At 43.6% G+C, this 23,403-nt stretch overlaps 2 protein-coding genes and 1 pseudogene across 3 annotated transcripts in view; all 3 read left to right on the top strand.

Moving 5' to 3' along the window:
• Positions 1-2,591: 2,591 nt before the first annotated feature.
• Positions 2,592-2,753, top strand: LOC114231006 (small nucleolar RNA U109; annotated as a pseudogene).
• A 3,362-nt stretch (positions 2,754-6,115) lies between these two features.
• NUDT19 (nudix hydrolase 19) lies at positions 6,116-15,791 on the top strand. Of its 2 annotated transcripts, XM_054711012.1 has the most exons (4): positions 6,116-6,890; positions 13,620-13,715; positions 13,923-14,130; positions 15,289-15,791. In XM_054711012.1, exons 1-4 carry the CDS (start codon positions 6,195-6,197, stop codon positions 15,492-15,494), a joined length of 1,206 nt encoding a protein of 401 aa, XP_054566987.1. In that variant the 5' UTR covers positions 6,116-6,194; the 3' UTR covers positions 15,495-15,791. The 2 variants fall into 2 exon arrangements, with proteins under 2 accessions (XP_054566987.1, XP_054566988.1); XM_054711013.1 differs by lacking the exon at positions 13,620-13,715.
• Positions 15,792-22,117: 6,326 nt separating this feature from the next.
• Positions 22,118-23,403, top strand: part of TDRD12 (tudor domain containing 12) — a 99,955-nt gene continuing 98,669 nt past the window's right edge. The window contains exons 1-2 of the mRNA XM_054710540.1: positions 22,118-22,148; positions 22,313-22,441. Coding sequence (XP_054566515.1) covers positions 22,418-22,441 — 24 coding nt within the window. The 5' untranslated portion in view covers positions 22,118-22,148; positions 22,313-22,417. The remainder of the gene's footprint in view (positions 22,149-22,312; positions 22,442-23,403) is intronic.

Genomic DNA, 23,403 nt, shown 5'->3' with positions numbered 1-23,403 from the left:
GATTATAAATCTCCAAGTGCTGTTCTACAATATGATTATACTCATCTTTTAATGCAGCCTGAAATCCAGGAAGAAAATAGTTAAAAAACTATTTTTTTTTCTTCGTGAAGGATCTTTGGCTGTGGTCAACAAAGATCAAAATCACATTTAAATATTGTTTCCTTGGCTCTTAGGAACAGACCAAAGGAGCAGGGACTGACCACATGCTGCGGCCCTGTGTCCATGAGGAATAAGTGGATTTCTGGAAAAGCATTCTTCTCTTTCATTTTACTTGTTTTCATCTCATTTCACAGAGGAATCTGAGTGTTTTTGTTGTAGTACTATGAGATTTTGGGCATCCTTGTTCTTTGGTGTGTAAGTTTAGAATTGTATGAACTTGAGGCTCATGTGACAAATGTAAATATGCCAAATGAGGGCTCCTGTTGGCAAAATGATTTTGAAGAGTCCTTTTAATATGCTATTGCCACAAGGCAAGTTTGAGTGTCTCCTGCTTGTATGTATGTGTTAGGCATATAGAGAAGATCTACAAGGAAATGCACAGAAATGAAAATATTAAGGTGGTGGGATTACGAATGATTTTTTTTTCAGTATTTTAAATTTAGTGTTGTTATGATGTTTTTACAATAAAAATTTGAATGCTCTTATCACCTAGAAAATGTTGTTATTAAAATATATACATATTTTACAGTTAGAGTCTCAATTATAATTAGAAACAATTTTAGAACCTTCCTCCCCAAAACAAGGCAAAAGAATTCTGGAATCTTACCCCAGAGAGTCAGAAGCATTCTTTGAAATATGGTATCATGACAGAATAGCATAGAGGTTAAGAGCACTGCCTATGGCAGTGATGGGCAACCTTTTGAGCCTGGTGTGTCAAACTTCGCCAAAAAACTGAGCATAACTTGGGTAGTGTGTCACTTTGAGGAAAAAACTAACTCCAAGACTCTAGTCACAAATGTTTCATCCTCAGGAGCAGCAAATGTTTCATCCTCGGCATGCGGCCACGTGTCATCAGAAATGGCTACGCGTGTCAGTGGTGACACCCGTGTCATAGGTTCGCCATCACTGGCCTATGGAATAAGATACACCTAAGTTCTGATCCGATTTCCTTAAATAAGTTCCTTAATCTCTCTGACCTCAATTGCCTTATCTTTACAATGGGAGTAATAATAGGGTAAGCTTCATAGGAATGTAGAGATGACTTTTTCCAAGCTGTCAGAATTCAATGAATGTTGGCTGTCATTGCTGTTACTTACCATCCGACTTTAGAAGTCCAAAAAATGGGATGATTGCCAAATATATATATACTAGTATATGAAAACATTTAACTTTCTAAAAATCAATTTGAAGATTAAAACTAGATAAACTTGTCAAATGAGAGAAGGTATGTAACAAAGAAGTTAAGGCTACAGAGGGAAATTCAGGTTGATGTAGAGGTTGGAATCCATACATTTACAAAGTCAAACTTATAGTTTTTCCTTTTCCAAAATGTCACATAAATGGAATCCATACATTTTTTAAAAATATGTTTTTATTGATCTTTGAAAGAGAGGAAGGGGAGAGGGAGAGAAAAAAACATGGATGAGAGAGACATTTATTGGCTGCCTTCTGCACGCCCCCTATTGGGGATAGAGCTCAAAACCTGGCAAGTGCCCTGACCCAGAATCAAACCTGCAATCTCAAGGTGCACAAGATAATGCTCATCCAACTGAGCCATACTGGCCAGGGCAGAATACATACATTTTTGAGAAAAAAAAAATGTTGTGAATCTTTTAAACTCTTCTCAAAAAACCCTTTGAGAAGTAAGTTTTAGGTGGTGATTCTTGGTGCACAGGATGTTACTGGTCATTCATAGGCGAATTTTGTTTCACAGCAGTGACATGCCTTGGTTTCTAGGCAGGGGGAACAAACTCCTGTTACTGTTGAATCTCTAAACTAAGATAATCTCTCCATGGCTAGCCCTGCAGATCACATTCTCTTCATTTTTCAAGTGAAAAAACCTGGTAAATAATGGATAATAGAAATGAATTTAGGATCGCTGAGAGATTGAAATAAAAGCCCACTTGGAGCCCTAACTGGTTTGGCTCAGTGGATAGAGCGTCGGCCTGCGGACTGAAAGGTCCCAGGTTCAGTTCCAGTCACGGGCATGTACCTTGGTTGCAGGCACATCCCCAGTAGGAGGTGTGCAGGAGGCAGCTGATCGATGTTTTTCTCTCATCGATGTTTCTAACTCTCTGTCCCTCTCCCTTCCTCTCTGTAAAAAATCAATAAAGTATATATTTTTAAAAAGCCCACTTGGAGCTGTGGGTAAGAAGCAATGTGACATATGTTTGTAACTTTTCCCCCCAGGATTTTTTTTTAAATATATATATTTTATTGATTTTTTTACAGAGAGGAAGGGAGAGGGATAGAGAGTTAGAAACATCGATGAGAGAGAAACATCGATCAGCTGCCTCCTGCACATTCCCTACTGGGGATGTGCCCGCAACCAAGGTACATGCCCCTGACTGGAATCGAACCTGGGACCCTTGAGTCCGCAGGCTGATGCTCTATCCACTGAGCCAAACCGGTCAGGGCATCCCCCCAGGATTATGCATGATCTAATAAATCAAATGAGGAAATTCTGTATTGTGAAGATAGCTAGGGAGGACTAGTAGAGCATAAGAATGAAGAGTCTAACATGCTACATGAAAGTTCTCAGGGCTGCCAACCTTATAGGAGAGGTTGAATAGTAGTATATTTCTCCTACATAAAAAAAAAAAAGAATGAAGAGTCAACTTTCCTTAGCTATGAAGTAACTGTTGACTCATTGTATTGTGAGGGAATGGCACATGGTAATTGCTAGCACTAGAAGGGGATGGCTGTGTGCACTTACTGTCAGGCCTGTGGTAGTTGGCGTTGTGCATGGCAAAACAGGGCTGGGCAGGGCATTCAGAACAAAATCTGGAGACAGTTTTTGATACTTGCTGTTGTGGGACCTTGCGTAAATCACAATGAACTATCTTTTCATTAGCTCTTGCCCATTTTTCTATACAATTGGAGTTTTATCTTTTCCATTTTTTCTAATTATTTTAAAAATATATTTTTATTGATATCAGAGATGGAGAGTGAGAGATAGAAACATCAGTGATGAGAGAGAATAATTGATTGGCTGCCTCCTGCACACCCCACACTGGGGATGGAGCCCACAACCCAGGCATGTGCCCTGACCAGGAATCAAACTGTGATCTCCTGGTTCATAGGTCAAAGCTCAACCACTGAACCACGCCAGCTGGGCCATTTTTCCTAATTCTTAATTCTTTATGACAGGCATCACAGGTAATTTTTTGTTTGGTTTTTATATCTCAGACTCTCTTCTGGTGTTTTTATCATAATAAAGTTATACATATGGACAGAAAATGTGTCAAATTGAAAGCCATGTGATTGAGGCATTATAGAAATGGACCCTCCTTCCCAGTGCCCAGCCAAATCCCAGCTGACTTGCTGACCACAATCTCATGGGAGATAGAGTCAGAATCACCCAGCTAAGATGCTCTCAAATTCCTGATGCAAAGAAACTGTGATAGTAAATGTTTATTGTTTTAAGCCACCAAGTTTTTTTTAAAAAGAATTTAACAGCAATAGATAAGTAATAAATCTATTAATTAGTTTTCCTGTGAGCAGAGCACATTAGATTTTAATATATTTGTATCTCTTGCTGCTCAGGGTCTATTCTTTGATTCTGTTCTGGCTCTTGGCTACAGTTCAGATAACTGAGGTTATAGGATACTAGAGGCCCAGTGCACAAAATTAGTGCACTTGGAGGGGGGGGTGTCCCTCAGCTCGGCCTGCACCCTCTCACAGTCCGGGACCCTTCGAGGGATGTCTGCCTGCTGTCTTAGGGCCTAAGCCGGCACTCAGACATCCCTTTCGTAGTCTGGGACCCCTCACTCCTTACTGCCTGTCTGCAGCGGAGGCGTGACTGCGCTCACCAGCCACAAGCCCAACTTCTGACTGAGCAGCGCTCCCCCTGTGGGAGCGCACCGACCACTAGGGGGCAGCTCCTGTGTTGAGCATCTGCTCCCTGGTGGTCAGTGCGCGTCATAGCGACCGGGTTGTTCTGCCGTTCGGTCGATTTGCATATTAGCCTTTTATTATATAGGATGATCTCTGGATACATACATAAAGTGGTGCTGCATTATCACAGAGCTGCCTAAGACCCACACAGCCGTGTGCAGTTCTGGAGACTGTTCTGCATCGGTTAAGATCTAACCAAAGTGCATCACTTTGCTGTGTACTCCAGAACTTGGCCATCTCTCAAGAGTGACCACCTTTGGGAAAACCACCTGACATAGAAACAAACATTTATACCTACAAACCATGGTGTTATTTTACAGTGAAGAGTGTGTCCTTTCTTAACTCTTCTGTGAATGATTTCTCATCTGTGAAATGCCAATAGCTATTTCTACCTTATAAGATTTTGTGAGGATTATACAGTTCCTAGTGCCTCACACACAGTAAGTGCTCAGTAAATATTAATGTTATTACTCCTAGAATTGAAGGATTGTTACTTCAGTCTCCCAAGCTAGAACCTTAATCCTTCTTCCCCCTTGCTCTGCATATTCAATCAAATACTTCATCAAGTCTATCTTCCTACATACTCTCTAAGTCATTCCCTTCTCCCACCTCACCCTCCTCTCCACAGCTACTCTCCTAGTTCAGGCCCTCATTATTTCTTGCCTAGCATAGTCCAGTTTGCAGCCATCTAGTAAATCCTATCTTCCCCAAAACAGGGACACTTAAGAGTAAATGGTTTGTACTTCTCCTCCCCAACCAGAGGGTAAATAGTTAAATCACCCTACTCAGGGAGACAGACAGCAGAAATCCAAATAGTGCCATTTGCCAACCAAATCCAAGGACAGATGAAGTTAAATGAATAAATCTCATGTTGGCATATCAGCATAAAGCTGACGAATATTCTATTGAGATCCTCCCCTCAATGCCCAGCCTTTAAAACCCCGCAAAATAGCCAAAACCGGTTTGGCTCAGTGGCTAGAGCGTTGGCCTGCGGACTCAAGGGTCCCAGGTTCGATTCCGGTCAAGGGCATGTACCTTGGTTGCGGGCACATCCCCAGTAGGGGGTGTGCAAGAGCCAGCTGATCAATGTTTCTCTCTCATCAATGTTTCTAACTATCCCTCTCTCTTCCTCTTTGTAAAAAATCAATAAAATATATTAAAAAAATAAAAATAAAACCCCACAAAATAAAGGTCCAGCTCCACGCTCCCCCTTCTCTCCTCACAGGCATGCATCTACAAAATTCTAAAGGACCCCACAAGGCTTGGAACCAGGGCAGCAATGGGCAGTGGCAGTTCATCTGGAACCAACTCCCTGAACCTCTCTTCAGGGCCCCTTTTCTCTGACCTCTTAGTGAGCCAATGCAGTACGGCCCAGGCTCATTTCCTCAGCCCTTCCTGCTTTCATTGCCCCCAGCTTTCTTTCTTTTTTTCTTTTCAAGTCCTCACCTGAGGATAGTTATTCCATTGATTTCCAGAGAAAGAGAGTGAAGGGGGCGGGAAGAGGACAAGAAACACATATGAGACACATCCATTGGTCGCCTCTCCTGTCATCCCAGTACGTGCCCTTGCCCTGAAATCCAACCCCGGGCTCCTCAGTGGTCGAGCTGACGCTCTAACCACTGAGCACTCCAGCCTGGGTCCAGCTTTAATAAATCTCCTCTAAAATTCACCAGGACTTGTGTTGTGAATTTTTCCCACAAACTACCGGCTGGCCCTAGGCTCACCCGCTCAGGGCCAGGTCCCCTTTTGGGTAACAAACACCACAGGCCTGGGTTTGTATCCCACTTTTACGCCGGCAGGTCACTGGGCCCGTGAGCATTCCCGCTTTGGGTCCCGGGTCCCGGGTCCCGGGTGAGGGCTGCGCGGCTCTCCTTTAAGGCGGCTGTGACAGCCCTGGTCCCGAGAGAGTGACCTGGTTGGGGACCAGGGCTCTGGAGGCGGTGCTTGCTCGCGGCCGCACCACGCCTCTCCCACTGGAAGGCACCGGCGGAGGCTCCCCAGCCCGGGTTCCCAGAGAGCTGGCGGTTGCGGTTCGACCTACGAGACCCAGGTTTCCATCCTCAGGCCCAGGAAGATCGCGGGCGGTCCCAGCGGGTCCTGGAAGCGCCGGCCGCGCCGGAACCCGGAGGCCGGAAACCATGAGCGGCTTCCTGCGCTCCGGCTCAAGCAACTGGCGGCGGGCGGCCACCTTGGTGCTGGCGGCGGGCTGGGCGCACCCAGGCCCCGGAGCCCCGCCGCTGCCGCCGCTGCCGGCCGAGGGCTTCCGGCTGCTGCTGCTGCAGCGCTCCTCGCGGCAAGGCTTCCTGCCCGGGGCGCACGTCTTCCCGGGCGGCGTAGTGGACGCGGCAGACTGTTCGGACGAATGGCTGCGCCTCTTCGCGCCGCACCACGGGCCGCCGCGCTTCGGCCTGAGTCCCGCGCCGCCCTCGCGCACCGCCTTCCCGGTGCTGCCCGCCGCGGAGGACCGCACGGGGCTGCCGGACGACGTGGCCTTCCGCATCTGCGCCATCCGCGAGACCTTCGAGGAGGCGGGCGTGCTGCTGCTGCGGCCCCGCGCTCCGCCGGCCGCCGGGCCCGAGCCGGGCCGCGCCCTCTCGCCGCCCGCCGGCCTGGACGCCTGGCGCGCCCGCGTCCGCCGCGACCCGCGCCACTTCCTGCGCCTGTGCGCGCACCTCGACTGCACCCCCGACATCTGGGCGCTGCACGACTGGGGCGCCTGGCTCACGCCCTTCTCGCGGCGCGGCGGCCGCCGCTTCGACACGGCCTTCTTTCTGTGCTGCCTGCGTGATCCGCCGCCCGTCTACCCGGACTTGGATGAGGTGGTGGGCAGCCAGGTAGGGCGCCCTCGCGGGACCCCGGCCGGAGGCCAAGACCCACCCAGAACCTCAGGATCAGGGCCGTACAGCCAGTAAGTGACTGAGCGGGCTTGGGGCCCGGGCCGTCCTGCCCCAGCCCTGCAGCCAAACCAGTCCTCCCCGCGGCTGCACAGCCCCAAGGCCCCCTCTCTCTCCCCACGCGGCTTCCCTAGCGGAGCCGCCTGTTAGGCTCCAGACTCCCTCCTAAGCACTTGACATACATGAAGGCATTTCACCTCCACAGCAGTTTAATTCCGTTTCCTTTTAAAAGCCATCGAGGCTTGTTTTATAGCCACACATATGGCCTATTTTGGTGGGTTGTATCCTTTGCACCTAAAAAGAATATTCTGCTGTTTGAGGGAGTGTTTGTAAAAATTGACAATTAGATTTCTCAATAGTGTCTTTTACGTCTTCCGAATTTACTTGTTCCATCAAATACTGTACTGAGAGAGGAATGCTTAAATTTTCAACGAATGGTTGCCCTTTTTCAGTTGTATAAGGTTTTGCTTCATGTATTTGAAAGCCCTTGTAAGGTGTTACATAGACATTTAGGACGTTAAAGCTTGATGGATGGACCCTTTGAGTATGATGAAACTAGAGGCCAGGTGCATGAAAATTCATGCACTGGAGGGTGGTTCCCTCAGCCCAACCTGCACCCTCTCCAGTCAGGGACCCCTTGGGAGATGTCTGACTGCCGGTTTAGGCTCAGTCCCTAAACCGGCAGTCGGACATCCCTCTCGCAGTCTGGGACTGCTGGCTTCTAACCGCTCACCTGCCTGCCTGCCTGATTGCCCCTAACTGCCTCTGCCTGCCTGATTGCCCCTCACTGCCCTCCCCTGCAGGCCTGATCTTGTCCCTAACTGCTGGCCTGATCTCGCCCCCAACTACCCTCCCCGGCCTGATCACCCATAACTGCCTCTACCTGCCTGATCTCGCCCCCAACTGCCCTCCCCTGCCGGCCTGATTGCCCCTAACTGCCTCTGCCTTTGCCCCCACAACCATGGCTTTGTCCAGAAGATGGCCGGTCGACCTGGTCTAATTAGCATATTACCCTTTTATTAGTATAGATACATTATATAGGCTAGGATTGCTTAAATGCAGGGGAGTGTGAAGCCTTTTTCAGCAAGAGGAGATGCTCTTGGCAAATAAAAATACATAATTCCTATATCTGGACTGATAGCCAGCCATATGCACTATACTGCCAAACTGGTCATTAAGAAATTGGACCGGGTGGGGGGGGTAATGGTAAGATATGTACACATATAATACCACAATAAAAAAAAAATTGTTTTCCTCAAAAAAAAAAAAAAAAAGAAATTGGACCACTTTCTTACACCTTACACCAAATAGCTGTTGCCCTTAAAAACCCCTCCTCAGCCCCCACCTTAGGTTCTGCCTTCACAGTTCACCCAGATTAGGTTCTGATTGGTTAGTTTCTATGCCAGTCAGCATCAAAAGCTCCGCCTCCTAGGCAACCATTGGCTCCTTGCAGTTCACCCAGATTTGGTTCTGATTGGTTGGTTTCTATGCCAGTCAGCGTCTCCCGGCCTGATCAGAGAGGCGGGGCTGATCAGCAGCCCCTGTGGCTGCTGGTGAGGCCCGGAGAGAAAGAGAGGCAAGGGCTGATCAACAGCTGCCAAGGAGGCTGTGGATCAGACCCTGCTTCTCTCTCTGGGCCTCTGTCTGGGCCTGATCCGCAGCCCCCTCAGCAGTCAGTGCTGGGTCGTCCCATCTAGCACTGACTGCAGGACTGACTGACAGTGTTCGGTCATCCATTCGGTCATTTTGGACGTTACGGACCCTGGCTCTTTATATATACATATATTCTTCTTTATCCCTGGTAATATTACTTGTTCTGAAATCTGAAGTTTACTCTGTCCGATACTAATGTAGCCACTCTACCTTTCATTTGATTAGCAATCGCATAGTAGCATAGTATATCTTTTTTTAAAAATATATTTTATTGATTTTTTTACAGAGAGGAAGGGAGAGGGATAGAGAGTTAGAAACATCCATGAGAGAGAAACATTGATCAGCTGCCTCTTGCACACCCCCTACTGGGGATGTGCCCACAACCAAGGTACATGCCCTTGACCGGAATCGAACCTGGGACCCTTCAGTCCGTAGGCCAATGCTCTATCCACTAAGCCAAACCAGTCAGGGCAGCATAGTATATCTTTTTCTATTCTTTTAACCTATCTGCATCTTTATATTTAAGGAATGTTTCTTTCATTTTTTTTTTTTTAAATCTCACCCAAGGACATTTTAATTGCTTTTTAGAGAGAGGAAGGCAGCTAGAGAAAATCCATGTGAGAGAGAAACCTCAATCAGTTGCCTCCTGCTCTCATCCCAAGTGGGACTAAGTAACCAACCCAAAACCTATATATGTGCCCTCACTGGGAATTGAACCAGTGACCTCTTGGTGCATGGGATGACACTCAACTGAGTCATACTGGCCAATATGACAATTTTTGTCTTTTAGTTTCTTTTAATATGAGCATTTAGATCATTTCTCTTTGATGTCATTATCAACAAGATTAGATTCAATTCTACCATTTTACTGTTAGTTTTTTTCTCTCCCATCTAGTCCTAGCACTGTTTTTCTTTTCTGGGCTTCTTTGGGATTATTTGAGCATTTTTTAGGACTGTTTTGTCTCCATTATTGACCTATTAACTATATTTCTTTGTGGTTGCTCTAGGGTTTGCAATAGAATAAACTATATGGGAAGAGATCAACCAATGAACTTGTATGAACTTATGCATAACCCAATGACACAGACAATGGGGTGGTGAGGGCTTGGGGTGGGGGGAGGACAGCAGCGGACAGGAATGGGGAGAAAAGGAGGACCTCTGTAACACTTTCAACAGTAAAGGTTAAAAAACAACTCTATGATACACTGATTATTTTTGCTTTAAACTGTAAAAATGAGGAAAGGTATTCTATTTTTATCTGCATATATACCATTCTTAGCACCCTTTATTCCTTTGTGTAGAATTTTTTTTTAGCAGACAATGAAGTTTTAAATTTTCCAATTACAGTTTACATTCAATATTATTTTTTGTGTAGAGTTAGATATACATTTAGTGTCCGTCTGCCTAAAGAACTTCCTCTAATATGTCTTGTATTTCAGATCTTCTGACAATGAATCCTCTAAATCTTATTTACCTGAAACATATTTTATTTTGCCTTTGTTTTTTGAAAGCTGTTTTGGCTATGTGTAGAATTCTAGGTTAACAGGTTTTGTTTTGTTTTCTGTCAGTGCTTAAAGATGTTGCATTGTTATTTTCTGGTTAGCATAATTTTTGGTTAAGAAGTTTGTTTTTAACTCATCTCTGTTCCTCTGTACGTGTGTGTGTGTGTGTGCGTGTGTGTGTGTGTGTGTCTTGCTACTTTAAATATTTTCTGTTAATCATTAGTGTTCATCAATTTGATTATGGTGTACATGTTTTTCTTGTTCTGTTATTTATATTTCTTGAAATATTTTTTACATTCTGCTATTTTCTGTAACTCTAGTTACATGTATGTTGGACTACTTGATAATTTCTCATAGGTCACTCAGAACTTGTTCATGTTTTTCAATCTTTTTTCCTCTCCTTGCTTTATTTTGAAGAGATTCTATTGCTGTTAAAGTTCTCTCTCTGTTTTCTTATGTAGTACCTATTCTGTAAATACCACCCAGTGTGTTTTTCATTTCAGATATTTTTCATCTCTAGAAATTCTATATATAGTTCCTTTAAAATATTTTCTATTTCTCTCTCATGTTCATATTTTCCTTTACATCTCATATTTGTACAATGGTTTTAAGGCCCTTTTCTGCTAATTTCATTATCTCTGTAACATTTGGGGTCTGTTTCTGTTGACAGATTTTTCTTCTAGTTATGGGTACTGTTTTCCAGTGGGTCTTGCAATTTTTGATTGGATGTTGGATATTGTGATTTTGAGTTGGGTACTGGATTTTGTCATATTCCTTTAAGGATTGTTGAAGTTTTCTTGGCAGGAAGTTAAGCTCTTGCAAATTAACTTGATCCTTTTGAAGTTTGTTAATTTAAGTGGTCTTAGGGTAGGTCTATGGTAGTCTATTCTAGGGCTAATAGCTGCACTTATAATGTGTGCCCTTATGTGGTCTACTGAATGAATAACTGTAAATTCAATGAGATCTCTCCACAGGGGTTGGAGGGAATTTGAAATACTTCTGGCCCAAGGTGAGTCCTGAAATTGTTAGTCTTAAAGCTCTCAGGTAATTGTTCTTTTCTTAGGAATTGTTCTCCAGTGTCATGTGGTTCCACTTTATGCATATGTAGATTACTGTTTAGTGAAGACTCAAGAGCTCCCTGTACATATTTCTGGAGGTCTACATTGTGTCAATCCCTCCTCTCAGGTACATTGCCTTTCAAATTCTCCCCTGTATTTGTCTTCCCAAACTCTGGTCCTTGTCCCTTCAAGTCAGTGAAAATCCTACATTAGGATGTAGCTTCTCCCTCTTTGTGCTGTAGTCTGGGGATTACCTTTAGGAAAGAAGCCTTGGTCACTCTTGGAACTTGACTGAGTTCACCTAATTTGTTTTTCTTTCTTCACATACAATTCTGCATTTTTTCAGCGTTCAAAACTGTGATTTTATAGATCTTGTCCACTTATCTATTTTTTACATCATGTTGGGGGAAGGTAATATAGCACTCATGGCTGGAAGAGGAGGTTCCAATAAATGATTCTTAACCTGGTCTAGTCTAATGGTTCTTCAATAGGGGATTTGCCCTCCCCACACCCAGGTACATTTGTCAATGTCTGGAAACATTTTTGGTTGTCACAACTCAGGGACTTCTGCTGGCTTTTACTGGGTAGAGCCTAGGAATGGTATTAAACATCCTTTAGTGCACAGGACAACCTCCCACAACAAAGAATTATCTGGTCTCAATAGTGCAGAGGTTTCAAAACCTAGTGGAAACATATAAAGTATTTGAGCAGTGCTTTACTAGTAGCAGGTAACCAATAAATGGTAAGTTCTTTTAACCTATGGTTTGAACTAACCTGAACAGGTTGGATGAAGTGGGTTGATGCTTATTGTTTAACCCTCATCTGGATTAATGTCATTGAATTCATAGAACTGACAAAGCAGAATGTTTTGTAAATAACTTAAAGATTGGGTGGTCCTTTGAGGTCCAAGCTTGGTTTACAAAATGTAGCCAACTTCAGAATAATCTGGGGTGCTTGCTAAACAGATTTCTGCGCCCTAGAGACTGACGTTTTAACAAGTTTCTTAGGGGATGTTGAAGCACATACAATGAACCTTTGGCCTGTAGTTATCCAAGGCAGAAATCAATGTCTACTCCCTGGGTTTGGGCGTGGGAATCAGTTTTCCCCAGTGTAAGTGGATATTTTGTAAACCAGTTAAAGAAAGACCTTTTGGGGTTATTCCATATTCATTGAATCAGCAGCTCTTTTTATGCAAATGTGTATGGAAGGAAGGCTATGGAAGGAGGGTAAGTCACTGCACTGAGACCACGTAAGTTAAATGGGCAAACTGGCTGGTTGATGCCCTGTTATTATTACATTCCTGGGACTGTAGACTGAGGTATACCCCTTGACCTTCCTTAAAGCTCCTACTGCTCTTTGCCTTTATCCCCCATTATGACCTGTGGTACATATCATGTTCCATTTTGGTTTCTGGAGACCCCCCCAGGGCCTGAGAGAGCTTTGTCTTGTCACTACCACATCCTCAGGGCCTAGCCAAAGCACCTATTTATGGGAGAAACAAATGGGTACTAAATTCTCAATCTGCTGCCATGAGTTTACACTTCACAGTCTTCTTAGACTGGAACTGCTTTGCCTTCTCAGTATCACCTGCCCTTTATTATTTTTATTTATTTATTTACTTTTTTTTTAAGTTAAGGTATTATATGTGTACATACCGTACTTTCCGGTGTATAAGACGACTGGGCGTATAAGATTTTCCTGGGTTAAAAAGTCGTTTTACACGCTGGAAAATATGGTATATTGGACTATATTGATGGGATTAGTTATAATGGATTAGAATTGGACTACCGTATTTTCCGGCGTATAAGACGACTTTTTAACCCAGGAAAATCTTATACGCCCAGTAGTCTTATACGCCGGAAAATACAGTATCTTACCATTGCCCCCCCACCCCACTCCCATAGATGCCCTCACCCCCCAATGTTTTGCATCTGTTGGTTATTCTTATATGCATGCATATAAGTCCTTCGGTTGATCTCTTATCTCCCCCACCTCTCCCTAACCTTCCCGCTATAATTTGACAGTCTGTTTGATGCTTTACTGCCTCTGTATCTGTATTTTTGTTCATCAGTTTATAATGTTTTTTATTATCCACAAATGAGTGAGATCATGTGGTATTTTTCTTTCATTGACTGGCTTATTTCACTTAGCATAATGCTCTCCAATTCCATCCAGGTTGCTGCAAATGGTAAGAATTCCTTCTTTTTTATGGCAGCATAGTATTCCATTGTGTAGATATACCATAGTTTTCTGATCCAGTCATCTGCTGACGGGCACCTAGGCTGTTTCCAAATCTTAGCTATTGTAAATTGTGCTGCTATGAACATAGGGGTGCATATATCCTTTCTGATTGGTATTTCTAGTTTCTTAGGATATATTCCTAGGAGTGGGATTACTGGGTCAAATGGGAGTTCCATTTTCAGTTTTTTGAGGAAACTCCATACTGTTCTCCACAGTGGCTGCACCAGTCTGCATTCCCACCACACCTGCCCTTTATGCTGAATGACTCTCAACCCTTGGTGATCTATCCTGTTTATTTACTAGTTCTCAGGGTCAGTATCCCAATAATCAACCTCTTAAGGGGATCAACACAGCTTTCCTTATCAAACCTTTTCATATTGTCTCCAAGTAATCTAGCAAGGCACATTAATGAATTAACTTCAAATATTCAATTAGACATTAGGTACTGATCTATCAGTCTCAAATCTTGTATTGTTTATGGAATAAACCTTAGGAAACCATACCTTTGTCTTCCACAGTGGTCATCTCCATTAGAGGCAACTGAAAGTTTCATATCAAAAGAAATTTGGTTGGCACCCCCACAGTTCTATGAAATAAGAAGACTGGAAAACTTTGCCTCTCTCTCGGACTTGCACAAGTTTTGTTTGGATCATGTATTAGAAGGGGTGGAAAGATGGATGCCAATCACATTATTAACTGCTGATGGGTATATCTCACTTTTACCAGGTAAAATCAGTGAAGCTTCAATGCTTTTGTTAGTATTCGTATTTAATTCACTGGGCTATATGGCCGTATTGCCCAAAAGAGAGGACACGATTTATAGTCTGTTTTATACACTACAGAAGTATTAATGAAATAAGATCAAAATCTATAAAATATCCATAGTATTTATTATAATCTAAAGTTCTGAATAAGTTACTTGATATATACACATACACATTTATGTAACTATATTTCCTAGACATTGACAAAGTTCTTTCATGTTATTTCACCTTTTTACATTTTAATTTTGAATTATGAGAACTTGTAAATTGTCATCTTATTTGAATTAGGGAGTTTGTTGGTGGTCAGTTGTTGGGCATCTATAAGATGGAGGTTTTGTGACAGTTTAGCATGGAGCTTTGTGACCTGTCCTATTTATGGCTACCTGTCTCAGTTCTCACAATAGTGATAATATTTGTTACTCATCCTACAGTGGGGGAATTTAGCAGTATTGATGTATAAATGATCATTTCTCTGATCTTAAAATTATTAGAGCATTCCACATTGAGACACAAAAATATGTATGGACAAGGCCAATATATATATTTTTAAATATATTTTATTGATTTTTTACAGAGGGGAAGGGAGAGGGATAGAGAGCTAGAAACATCAATGAGAGAGAAACATCGATCAGCTGCCTCTTGCACACCCCCTACTGGGGATGGTGCCCGCAACCAAGGTACAGGCCCTTGACTGGAATCGAACCTGGGACCTTTCAGTCCACAGACCAACGCTCTATCCACTGAGCCAAACTGGTTTTGGCACAAGGCCAATATTAATATTGACCATGATAAAGAGAGTCATGAACTATATAAAAGTTATAGTTTATGATGAAAAAGTATCAGTCGTAAATATTCATGTGCCCAGAGAAAGTTTTTGGCTGGGGAATGGGAAGCTAGGGAGTGTGGGTATTAAAAACACAAGAAAGAGTTCAAAACCAAGTTTTAGCACCTAAAAACACACACACACAAGAAAGAAGTTGAGATAAACTGATAAAACTAGGGTTATTTAACAACTATCTTAGTTCTAAGCACATGAAATAGATTAAAAAAAACTGATTTATGTGTCACTAATATATTGGAATGTTTGTAAAATAACACTGTGGATTAAAATATTTTTCAGGAGATGAACTGTACTTAGAAGATTCAAACTTCTTAGAAAATCACTTGTCCACTGAGAAGAAGACTGAAGAAATCATGAAGGAAGGCAAGACATTTCACCGCATAGTGATACACAGTCGCCATGTTTATAGTATCCATGTGACTGTTCAGTCAAAGTACAAACACGTTTATCCTAAGACCTATGTAATAAGTAAGAGCCATTTGTAGTGCATTGTTTACTTGTAAGCTGGCCTACTTGAAGTTGTCCTAGTAAAAAATGAGGGATAAATAGACTTGCTTGGAACTTTAAGGAACTTAGTGCCTATACCGTAAAAGTTATAGTACAGTGTTTTGTATTTCAAGTGTATTATGGAGCTCTCTGGCTTATTTTGTCTAAACCTTACAGTGTCACGCAAGTATAAAGTATTAATGATATTTTTACTAAAATGAGAAAAAAATTTCACAAGGGTTTCCACTTCTGTATTGTTTTATTATTAAAAGTTTAAATAAACTGTTTTACTGCCATTGTTTTTTTTAAATGTCCAGTGTATTAGCATTTCCTTTGATGTGCTTAGGAGATTGATCCATGAATTCCTTAGACAGTCTGCTAGAGTTAATTTAAGTGTGTCTGATTACATGATGAACAATAGACTTAGACAACCTTTTAGTGAAAATGTCATTATTTTTTAAAATATATATATTTTTAATATATTTTATTGGTTTTTTACAGAGAGGAAGGGAGAGGGAGAGAGAGAGAGAGAGAGAGAGAAACATCAATGATGAGAGAGAATCATTGATTGTCTGCCTGCTGCACACCCCACACTGGGGATTGAGCCCTTGAATGGAATCGAACCAGGGACCCTTCAGTCTGCAGGTCGACACTCTATCCCCTGAGCCAAACCAGCTAGGGTATAGTTACTTTTTTGTTAGTCTTTTGCTTGATGATAAAGATACAATTCTGTTGAAAACCAAATGGCATTAAATTATTTATTAGGTTTACCAAATTGGAAATCTGTCTTAGTTAATATTTTAGAGAAACATGATGCCATGTTAAAAGCTATAACTATTTTTACTCTGGAGTTCTAGTTAATGAAACAGGTTAGCGAGATGTAGAATTATTATTTAGTGGTGTTTATTAATGTTTATTTTCAGTATTTTTAATATGGGTAATTTTTAAGGGGAATAATATTTATTGATTAAAGATGGGAAAGACCTAGCTGGTTTGGCTCAGTGGATAGAGCGTCAGCCTGCGGACTGAAGGACCCCGGGTTCAATTCCGGTGAAGGGCATGTACCTCGGTTGCAGGCTCCTCCCCGGCTCCGGGCCCTGGTCAGGGCATGTGCAGGAGGCAACCAATTGATGTGTTTCTCTCACATCTATATTTTTCTTTGTCTTTCCCTCTCTCTTCCACTCTCTCCAAAAATCAATGGAAAAATATCCTCAAGTGAGGAATAAATAAGTATATATATGGGAAATGGTTCAGACACCAATTGCATTTGAGATCATTGACTGTATTATGCATCATAAAACGGATTTCATTTTTTATGAAATATCTTAATTTTCCTACTTATAAAATAGCGGTATTGGTGAATTAAGTTTATGCATACTATTTAATCCTGATTGGAAGAATATATATTGGAAGATCCTGTGCCATCTCAGCCGAGGACACTGCCTTTCAGGAGATGTTTGGTAATGTCTGAAAACATTTTTAATGGTCACAACTAAGAGTGAGATGCTACTCCTGTTACTGGTCTGCCTCAGGTTGGCCTGTATGTGGGTCCGTGTAGGAAAGATTTCGCAACACAAGTCCAGATGGGTTTGAGGATATGTTTATTAAAGCTGGGGACAGCCGAAACCGGTTTGGCTCAGTGGATAGAGCGTCGGCCTGTGGACTGAAAGGTCCCAGGTTCGATTCCGGTCAAGGGCATGTACCTTGGTTGCAGGCACATCCCCAGTGGGGGGTGTGCAGGAGGCGGCTGATCGATGTTTCTCTCTCATCGATGTTTCTAGCTCTCTATCCCTCTCCCTCTCTGTAAAAAATCAATAAAATTTATTTTAAAAAAAAAAGCTGGGGACAACGAAATAAAGGAGTTAAGGTAGAAGAAACAACAGGGGAGAGGCTAGGGGGTGCTCTGCCTTGGCTCTAGAAATGATACAGGAATGAAGTGAGCCAGGGCAGGGCTGCTTTAGCTCACTGGTCACAGTGATAGAAGTGAGCATATATATGTAGGACTGCTTTAGCTCAGTGGGAAGTGAGGGAAAAAGGGGGCCTTGGAGACAGGATCAGGGGATGAGCCCGCATTGAGCTGCCTACAGCTCCCCTGGCGGCATGTCTTGTAGAGACCCGTAGAATTTAGGAAGAAATACAAAGTTCATGCCTGGGGAGGGGCATGGGAGTGCCCTAGAGCAGCAGGCACCAACCTTTCGGACCTCACGGACCACCAGTGGTCTGCCGACGACCAGTTGGCAACCGCTGCTCTAGAGTGAGCCTGTTGAGTCTTTGTCCTGAGGATTTTTTTATCCTTTTTTTTTTTTTTTCTGCAGGCAAGAATCTTAGGGGAGGTTTCAGCAGAATATTCATCAGCTTTCCAGGTGCATTTTTAATATGCTGATGCATCAAAGTGAGTGTACTAGTATAGGGGAGTGTTGGATTATTCTTTGGTCTGTTTTACTTTTATCTTGAGTTTAGCTGCCTCCTGCACACCTCCTACTGGGGATGTGCCCGCAACCCATGTACATGCCCTTGACCAGAATCGAACCCGGGACCTTTCAGTCCGCAGGTCGACGCTCTATCCACTGAGCCAAACCGGTTTCGGCAAACCTCTATATTTTTCAACCTCTCTGCAAATTTGACAGTTTTCCACGCCTCCTTGCTCCCCCTCAGCCACTCCTCATCTGGCCGCCTTAATTTCTTCTTTTCAAACACTTTCAGATGTTAGAGTCCCTTAGTACTTGTTTTCAGACTCTCCTTTCCCCTTGGGTGATGTAAGCAACTTCCAAGTCACATTTTTTGAAAATGAAATTGTTTGCCCTCTATTTTCTATCTCACTGATTGGAAATGGTGACAATTAGAGCAGCTACCTTGGACCTAGAGATAGAAGCCAGATGTTAAGGCATACCTGCCTGCCAGACTCGGACTACTCACCTCTTGCTTGTTATGTGAAAGAAAATACACTTCTATTTTATATAAGCCACTACACAGGGGTGGGCAAAAGTAGGTTAATAACAATATTAAAAATAATGCAATAATAAATAACATAAGAATAAATGTTTGTATACTCACAAGTGTAAACCTATCTTTTTGTTTTAGTCTTTATGCTATTTATTTTTGCTCCAATCTTTATTATTTCCTTCCTTCTACTTACTCTGGGATTTTCTTGTTGTTCTCCTTCTAGTTCTTTAAGTTGTAGGGCTAAATAGTTTTTTATTAATTTTTCTTGTTTTCTTGTTCATAGCCTGTAGTGCTATGGACTGCTTTTGCTGTGTCCCAGAAATTTTGGGTAGTTGTGTGTTCATTTTCATTTGTTTCCCAAAAGTTTTTTATTTCTTTCTTGATCTTGTTTGTAACCCATTAATTGTTTTAATAACATGCTATTTAGCCTTAATGAGTTTGAGTGTTTTTACTATAGTTGATTTTTCTTTTTTTTTTAAATATATATTTTATTGACTTTTACGGAGAGGAAGGGAGAGGGATAGAGAGTTAGAAAATCAATCAGCTGCCTCCTGCACACCCCCTACCGGGGATGTGCCTGCAACCAAGGTACATGCCCTTGACGGGAATCGAACCTGGGACCCCTCAGTCCGAAGGCTGACGCTCTGTCCACTGAGCCAAACCGGTTAGGGCTACTGTAGTTGATTTCTAATGTCATTCCACTGTGATCTGAGAAGATGCTTGATAGGATTTCAATCTTCTTGAACTTGCAGAGACTTGTTTTGTGTCCTACCATGTGGTCTATCTTTGTGAATGATCCATGTGCACTTGAGAAGAATATATATTCTGCAGCTTTGGGGTGAAATGTTCTATAAATATCAATTAAATCCATCTGTTCCAGTGTGTCCTTTAGAGCAGTGGTTCTCAACCTTTCTAATGCCATGACCCTTTAATACAGTTCCTCATGTTGTGGTGACCCCCAACCATAAAATTATTTTCATTGCTACTTCATAACTAATTTTGCTACTGTTAATGAATTGTAATGTAAATATCTGTGTTTTCCTATGGTCTTAGGATCTACAGCAGCGGTTCTCAACCTGTGGGTTGTGATTGAGAACAACTATATGCCAACAAGCTGGACAATTTGGATGAAATGAACAAATTCATAGAAAAAATACAATCTCCCAATACTGAATCAGGAAGAATCAGAAAACCTGACTAGGCTAATAATAACTGATGAAATAGAAGCAGTAATGAAAAAACTCCCAGCATACAAAAGCCCGTGTCTGGATGCCTTCACAGGGGAGTTTTATCAAACATTCAAAGAACACCCATACTTCTCAAACTATTCCAAAAAATCCAAGAGGAAGGAACACTTCCAAGTTCTTTTTATAAGGCCAGCATTATCCTAATTCCAAAACCAGATAAAGACACTAAAAGAAAGAATTACAAGCCAAAATCACTTGATGAACATAGATGCTAAAATCCTCAATAAAATATTAGCAAATCGGATCCAGCAATATGTTAACAAAAAATCATACCCCATGACCAAATGGGATTTATTCCAGGGATGCAAGGCTGGTACAATATTCATAGGTTCAGAACTCACAGGTTGAGAACCGCTGCTGTAGAGCCTAAGACCATAGGAAAACACAGATATTTACATTACGATTCATAACAGTAGCAAAATTACAGTTATGAAGTAGCAACGAAAATAATTTTATGGTTGGGGGTCACCACAACATGAGGAGCTGTATTAAAGGGTTACGGCATTAGAAAGGTTGAGAACCACTGCTTTAGAGTCACTGTTTCCTTGTTAATTTTTTGTCTGGAAGATCTAACCAGTGAAATCATCCCCTCCTATGTCTGCATTGTGGTTGATCTCTCCCTTAATGTCCTCTAGAATTTATATATATATATATATACATATAAATATATATGTATATATATATATAAAAATATAAATATGTGTGTATATATATATATATATATATATATATATATAAATAAAATGGTGCTCCTATATTGGATGCTATATGTTTACCACGGTTATATCGTCAGAGTAATTTCTTTAAAAATGCTTCCCACGACTTGTTGGGGGTAGGGGGACTAGTTACAGGATCAGATACTGACCCCCTTCAGCCTTAAGGGGATGATTAGGTGACTGGAGCCCCAGGTTAGTGAGCTCCCATTTCAACAATCTTGACTCTTCATCCCTGTGTGAGGTCTAAATATTTCCATTTCCTGTGAGCTGTGTTGTGGAAACGTTTGGGAAGCACCATATTGTAGCATGGGTTCTAGTCAAAAGAAAAAAACACTGATCTACACTAAGAGCTGGGAGAAGGCTGTATTCTGCATCTTCTGTAGGGCTTGGGAGCTGTCTCTGGAACCTCCATTTAAATCAGATCTGGTGGTTTCTCATCTCTTTTTGACAAGGTCTAAGCTTTCAGGTGACTTGGCCCTGCCAGGTGACTGTTGGGAGTAGGCCTGGTTAGCCCCATTCAGCAATAGGTGAGCTTCACTTAGGTAGCAGCTTTTTCCTCCTGACTGGAAGTCAGCACACCTCTCCTTTCTAGCTCTCCTGCCTGAGACTACAAACGTGAGGTTTGCCCGATCTTGTGAAATCATGCTTACTTTTCCAATTGGATGCTTATGTGAACATTCTGTTTCCCAAATATATAACCTCACAACTGACATGCTCTTTCTGAAGTGGTGCAATCTGTTGCCTTCTTGTTGATTCCAGCACTAGGACTTAAGAAATTGTTTTTTTCACAATTGAAATATTAAATAATTCATCTGCAAAACCACTTAGGCCCATCACTTTTTTTTTTTTTTTTTTTTAGCTATGGTTCCTTCAATAGTTAAGAAATGTTCTTTCACTTTTTTTCTTGTTGGTTGGCTTATTCAAGTGTTCGTTGGGTTATTCCTGAGGTAGTAAGAAAAGCTGAGTGCTTCTTGGATGTCCTTAGTTTCATATAGTATGACCTCATCTAATTCTGAGACCCATTCTCCGAGTCCCAATTTTCAGGCTTCTAAGTGTTCAAAGTTTGAGAACTCTGTGGTGCCTTAACATAGCAAAATAATAATAATAATAACAATAATAATAATAATAATAATAAAAAATACACATCTGGGGAAGAACCTGGCTCATGATGCTGTAGTTTGTGACCCTTGATGACCAAAATTTGGGATATCCTGACGGTGGAGGGCCAGGTGGAACAAAAATCAGGAAGGAGGGCCTTTCCAGAAGGAGGAGAGGTAGGAGGTGGGGTGATGTTGCCCACAGGCTCCTACATACCAGGCATCAGTGGCTAGTCGTGATTCTCCCTTATCCCAAGGATGGGAGGTGAAGGGTGGCTAAGAGGGAGTCAGAGGGCCTTCTGGGAGTCAACCATGAACTAATTCGGCCCGCAAGCGGCCACTCTGCCCCTTGGTGAATGTACGAGTCCCTACTAGACCCTTGATGAAGGTCCGTGACCCCTTGAACCGCGTGAGGCCTGACCCTTACGGGCTAGCAGCCCCGCCTCCTGCGTCTGGCCCCGCCCCGCCCCGCCCCTCCGCGTGGGCGCGGGCGCGGGGCCGAAGTGCGCTGGGCGCCGACCTGCCGTTGTGCGCGCCGTTGGCGCACCACGTGGTTTCTTGGAGTCTCGAGGCTGGAGCGGCGGGGGCGGTGCGGGAGCCCCAAGCGCGCCCGCGGCGTCCGGGTTGGAGGACAGAGCGCGTCGCCTGTGGTGCGTGGCGGGCCGGGGCTGCGGGGCTGAGACGCGGGAGTGGGGGGTGGAAGTGGGGTCCGGAGCGGGGCGCGCGGAGTCTGAGGCGGCGAACGGGGAGGAGGCGCGACCCCCACGGAGGGCGGAGGCGGGCACTCCTAGAGACTCCGCTTTTGTCCCCCAAGTTTACTCCGAGTGACTCGCGACGGAGACCCGGAAAGGGGCGCGGCCGTGACCGCGGTGTTACCGTCCCAGGGCGAACCCGCGGGGTGCAGCGAGGCGCTGGGAAGATGCTCGAGGTGCTGGTGCTGAAGGTGAGCGAGCGCGAAGCCCGAGCGCGAAGCCTCCCCTGCAGGTTTCTGGCGGGGACGCGGCGTGTGACCGCGGGCGGGGGTGCCGGCTGTGGCCCTGGATTCTTTAAGGAGAACCACCCGGCATGTTAGCGCAGCCGAGTCCCATGCACTATTGAGGACACAGCCGGAGAGTGATTCGCCGTTTTTCCGAAATTCAGGTGAATGGGCGTGGCCAGCAGTTACTAATCCGGAACCTTAGGGTGCGGGCCGGACTGCTCTCCCACACACCCCGCCCGGGTCCGCGCTGGTTTGAGCGCTCCTGCACGCGCTGGTCGGTGGATACGGGGACCCTGCCCTGTTCTCCCGACCTGGGTCCTCTCCAGGGGGGTCACTGCCCCCGATGGACAGGGGCGGGGGGTGACCGGAAACTCCCTTCACTCCCAGCCCCTCACACCTGCGTTTGGTCTCCATGGGTGGTGACTCCTGCCGGCTCGCACCTCCTGCTCCGGCGGCCACTTCTTACCCGGCGCGCGCCCGCATCCTTGGAGCTGGGATGAGGGTCGGGGGTGCGCGTCGCGGTGGGGGCTCACCCCAAGAGAAGCCTGCTGAGTGGGGTGGGCAGCTGCCGTTTCTCAGTCTCTGAGTCAGGTGAGTGTACCTTGGCGATGCAAGAGACTTGGGAAGGCGTGCTGTGTTCACCGTGTTACTTGGAGGAAGGAGTTTATAAACCAGAGCAAAGGGGCGGGTTTCGGTTCCTGGGAAAAAAAGAAATATAAACTATGTTGTTGTTTTTAAAAAAAAATCATATTTCAGTGGGCAGAGGAGAGGGCCATAGCAAATGATGGGATTTAAAAAAAAACCCCAAACTTTACATTCCTATTTTATGTCATGTTATTTTATATGAATTGAGATTCATAAACATTTGAAGTAGCTGTTTCTGACAGGATTTGCTCTGAGACTTTTAGGGGTTTCAGATCCATCTG

This window comes from Eptesicus fuscus, chromosome 21, assembly GCF_027574615.1.
Source record: "Eptesicus fuscus isolate TK198812 chromosome 21, DD_ASM_mEF_20220401, whole genome shotgun sequence".
NCBI lineage: Eukaryota > Metazoa > Chordata > Mammalia > Chiroptera > Vespertilionidae > Eptesicus > Eptesicus fuscus.
This window is presented reverse-complemented; position numbering and strand designations above follow the sequence as displayed.

Bases quoted from the DNA above. Each gene is read 5' to 3' on its own strand.
- NUDT19 (XM_054711012.1), top strand. From the start codon at position 6,195: ATGAGCGGCTTCCTGCGCTCCGGCTCAAGCAACTGGCGGCGGGCGGCC. The intron at 6,891-13,619 runs GTAGGGCGCCCT...TGTTCTCCACAG, and splicing joins ATGAGGTGGTGGGCAGCCAG to TGGCTGCACCAGTCTGCATT. The intron at 13,716-13,922 runs GTCAGTATCCCA...TGTCTTCCACAG, and splicing joins TTTATTTACTAGTTCTCAGG to TGGTCATCTCCATTAGAGGC.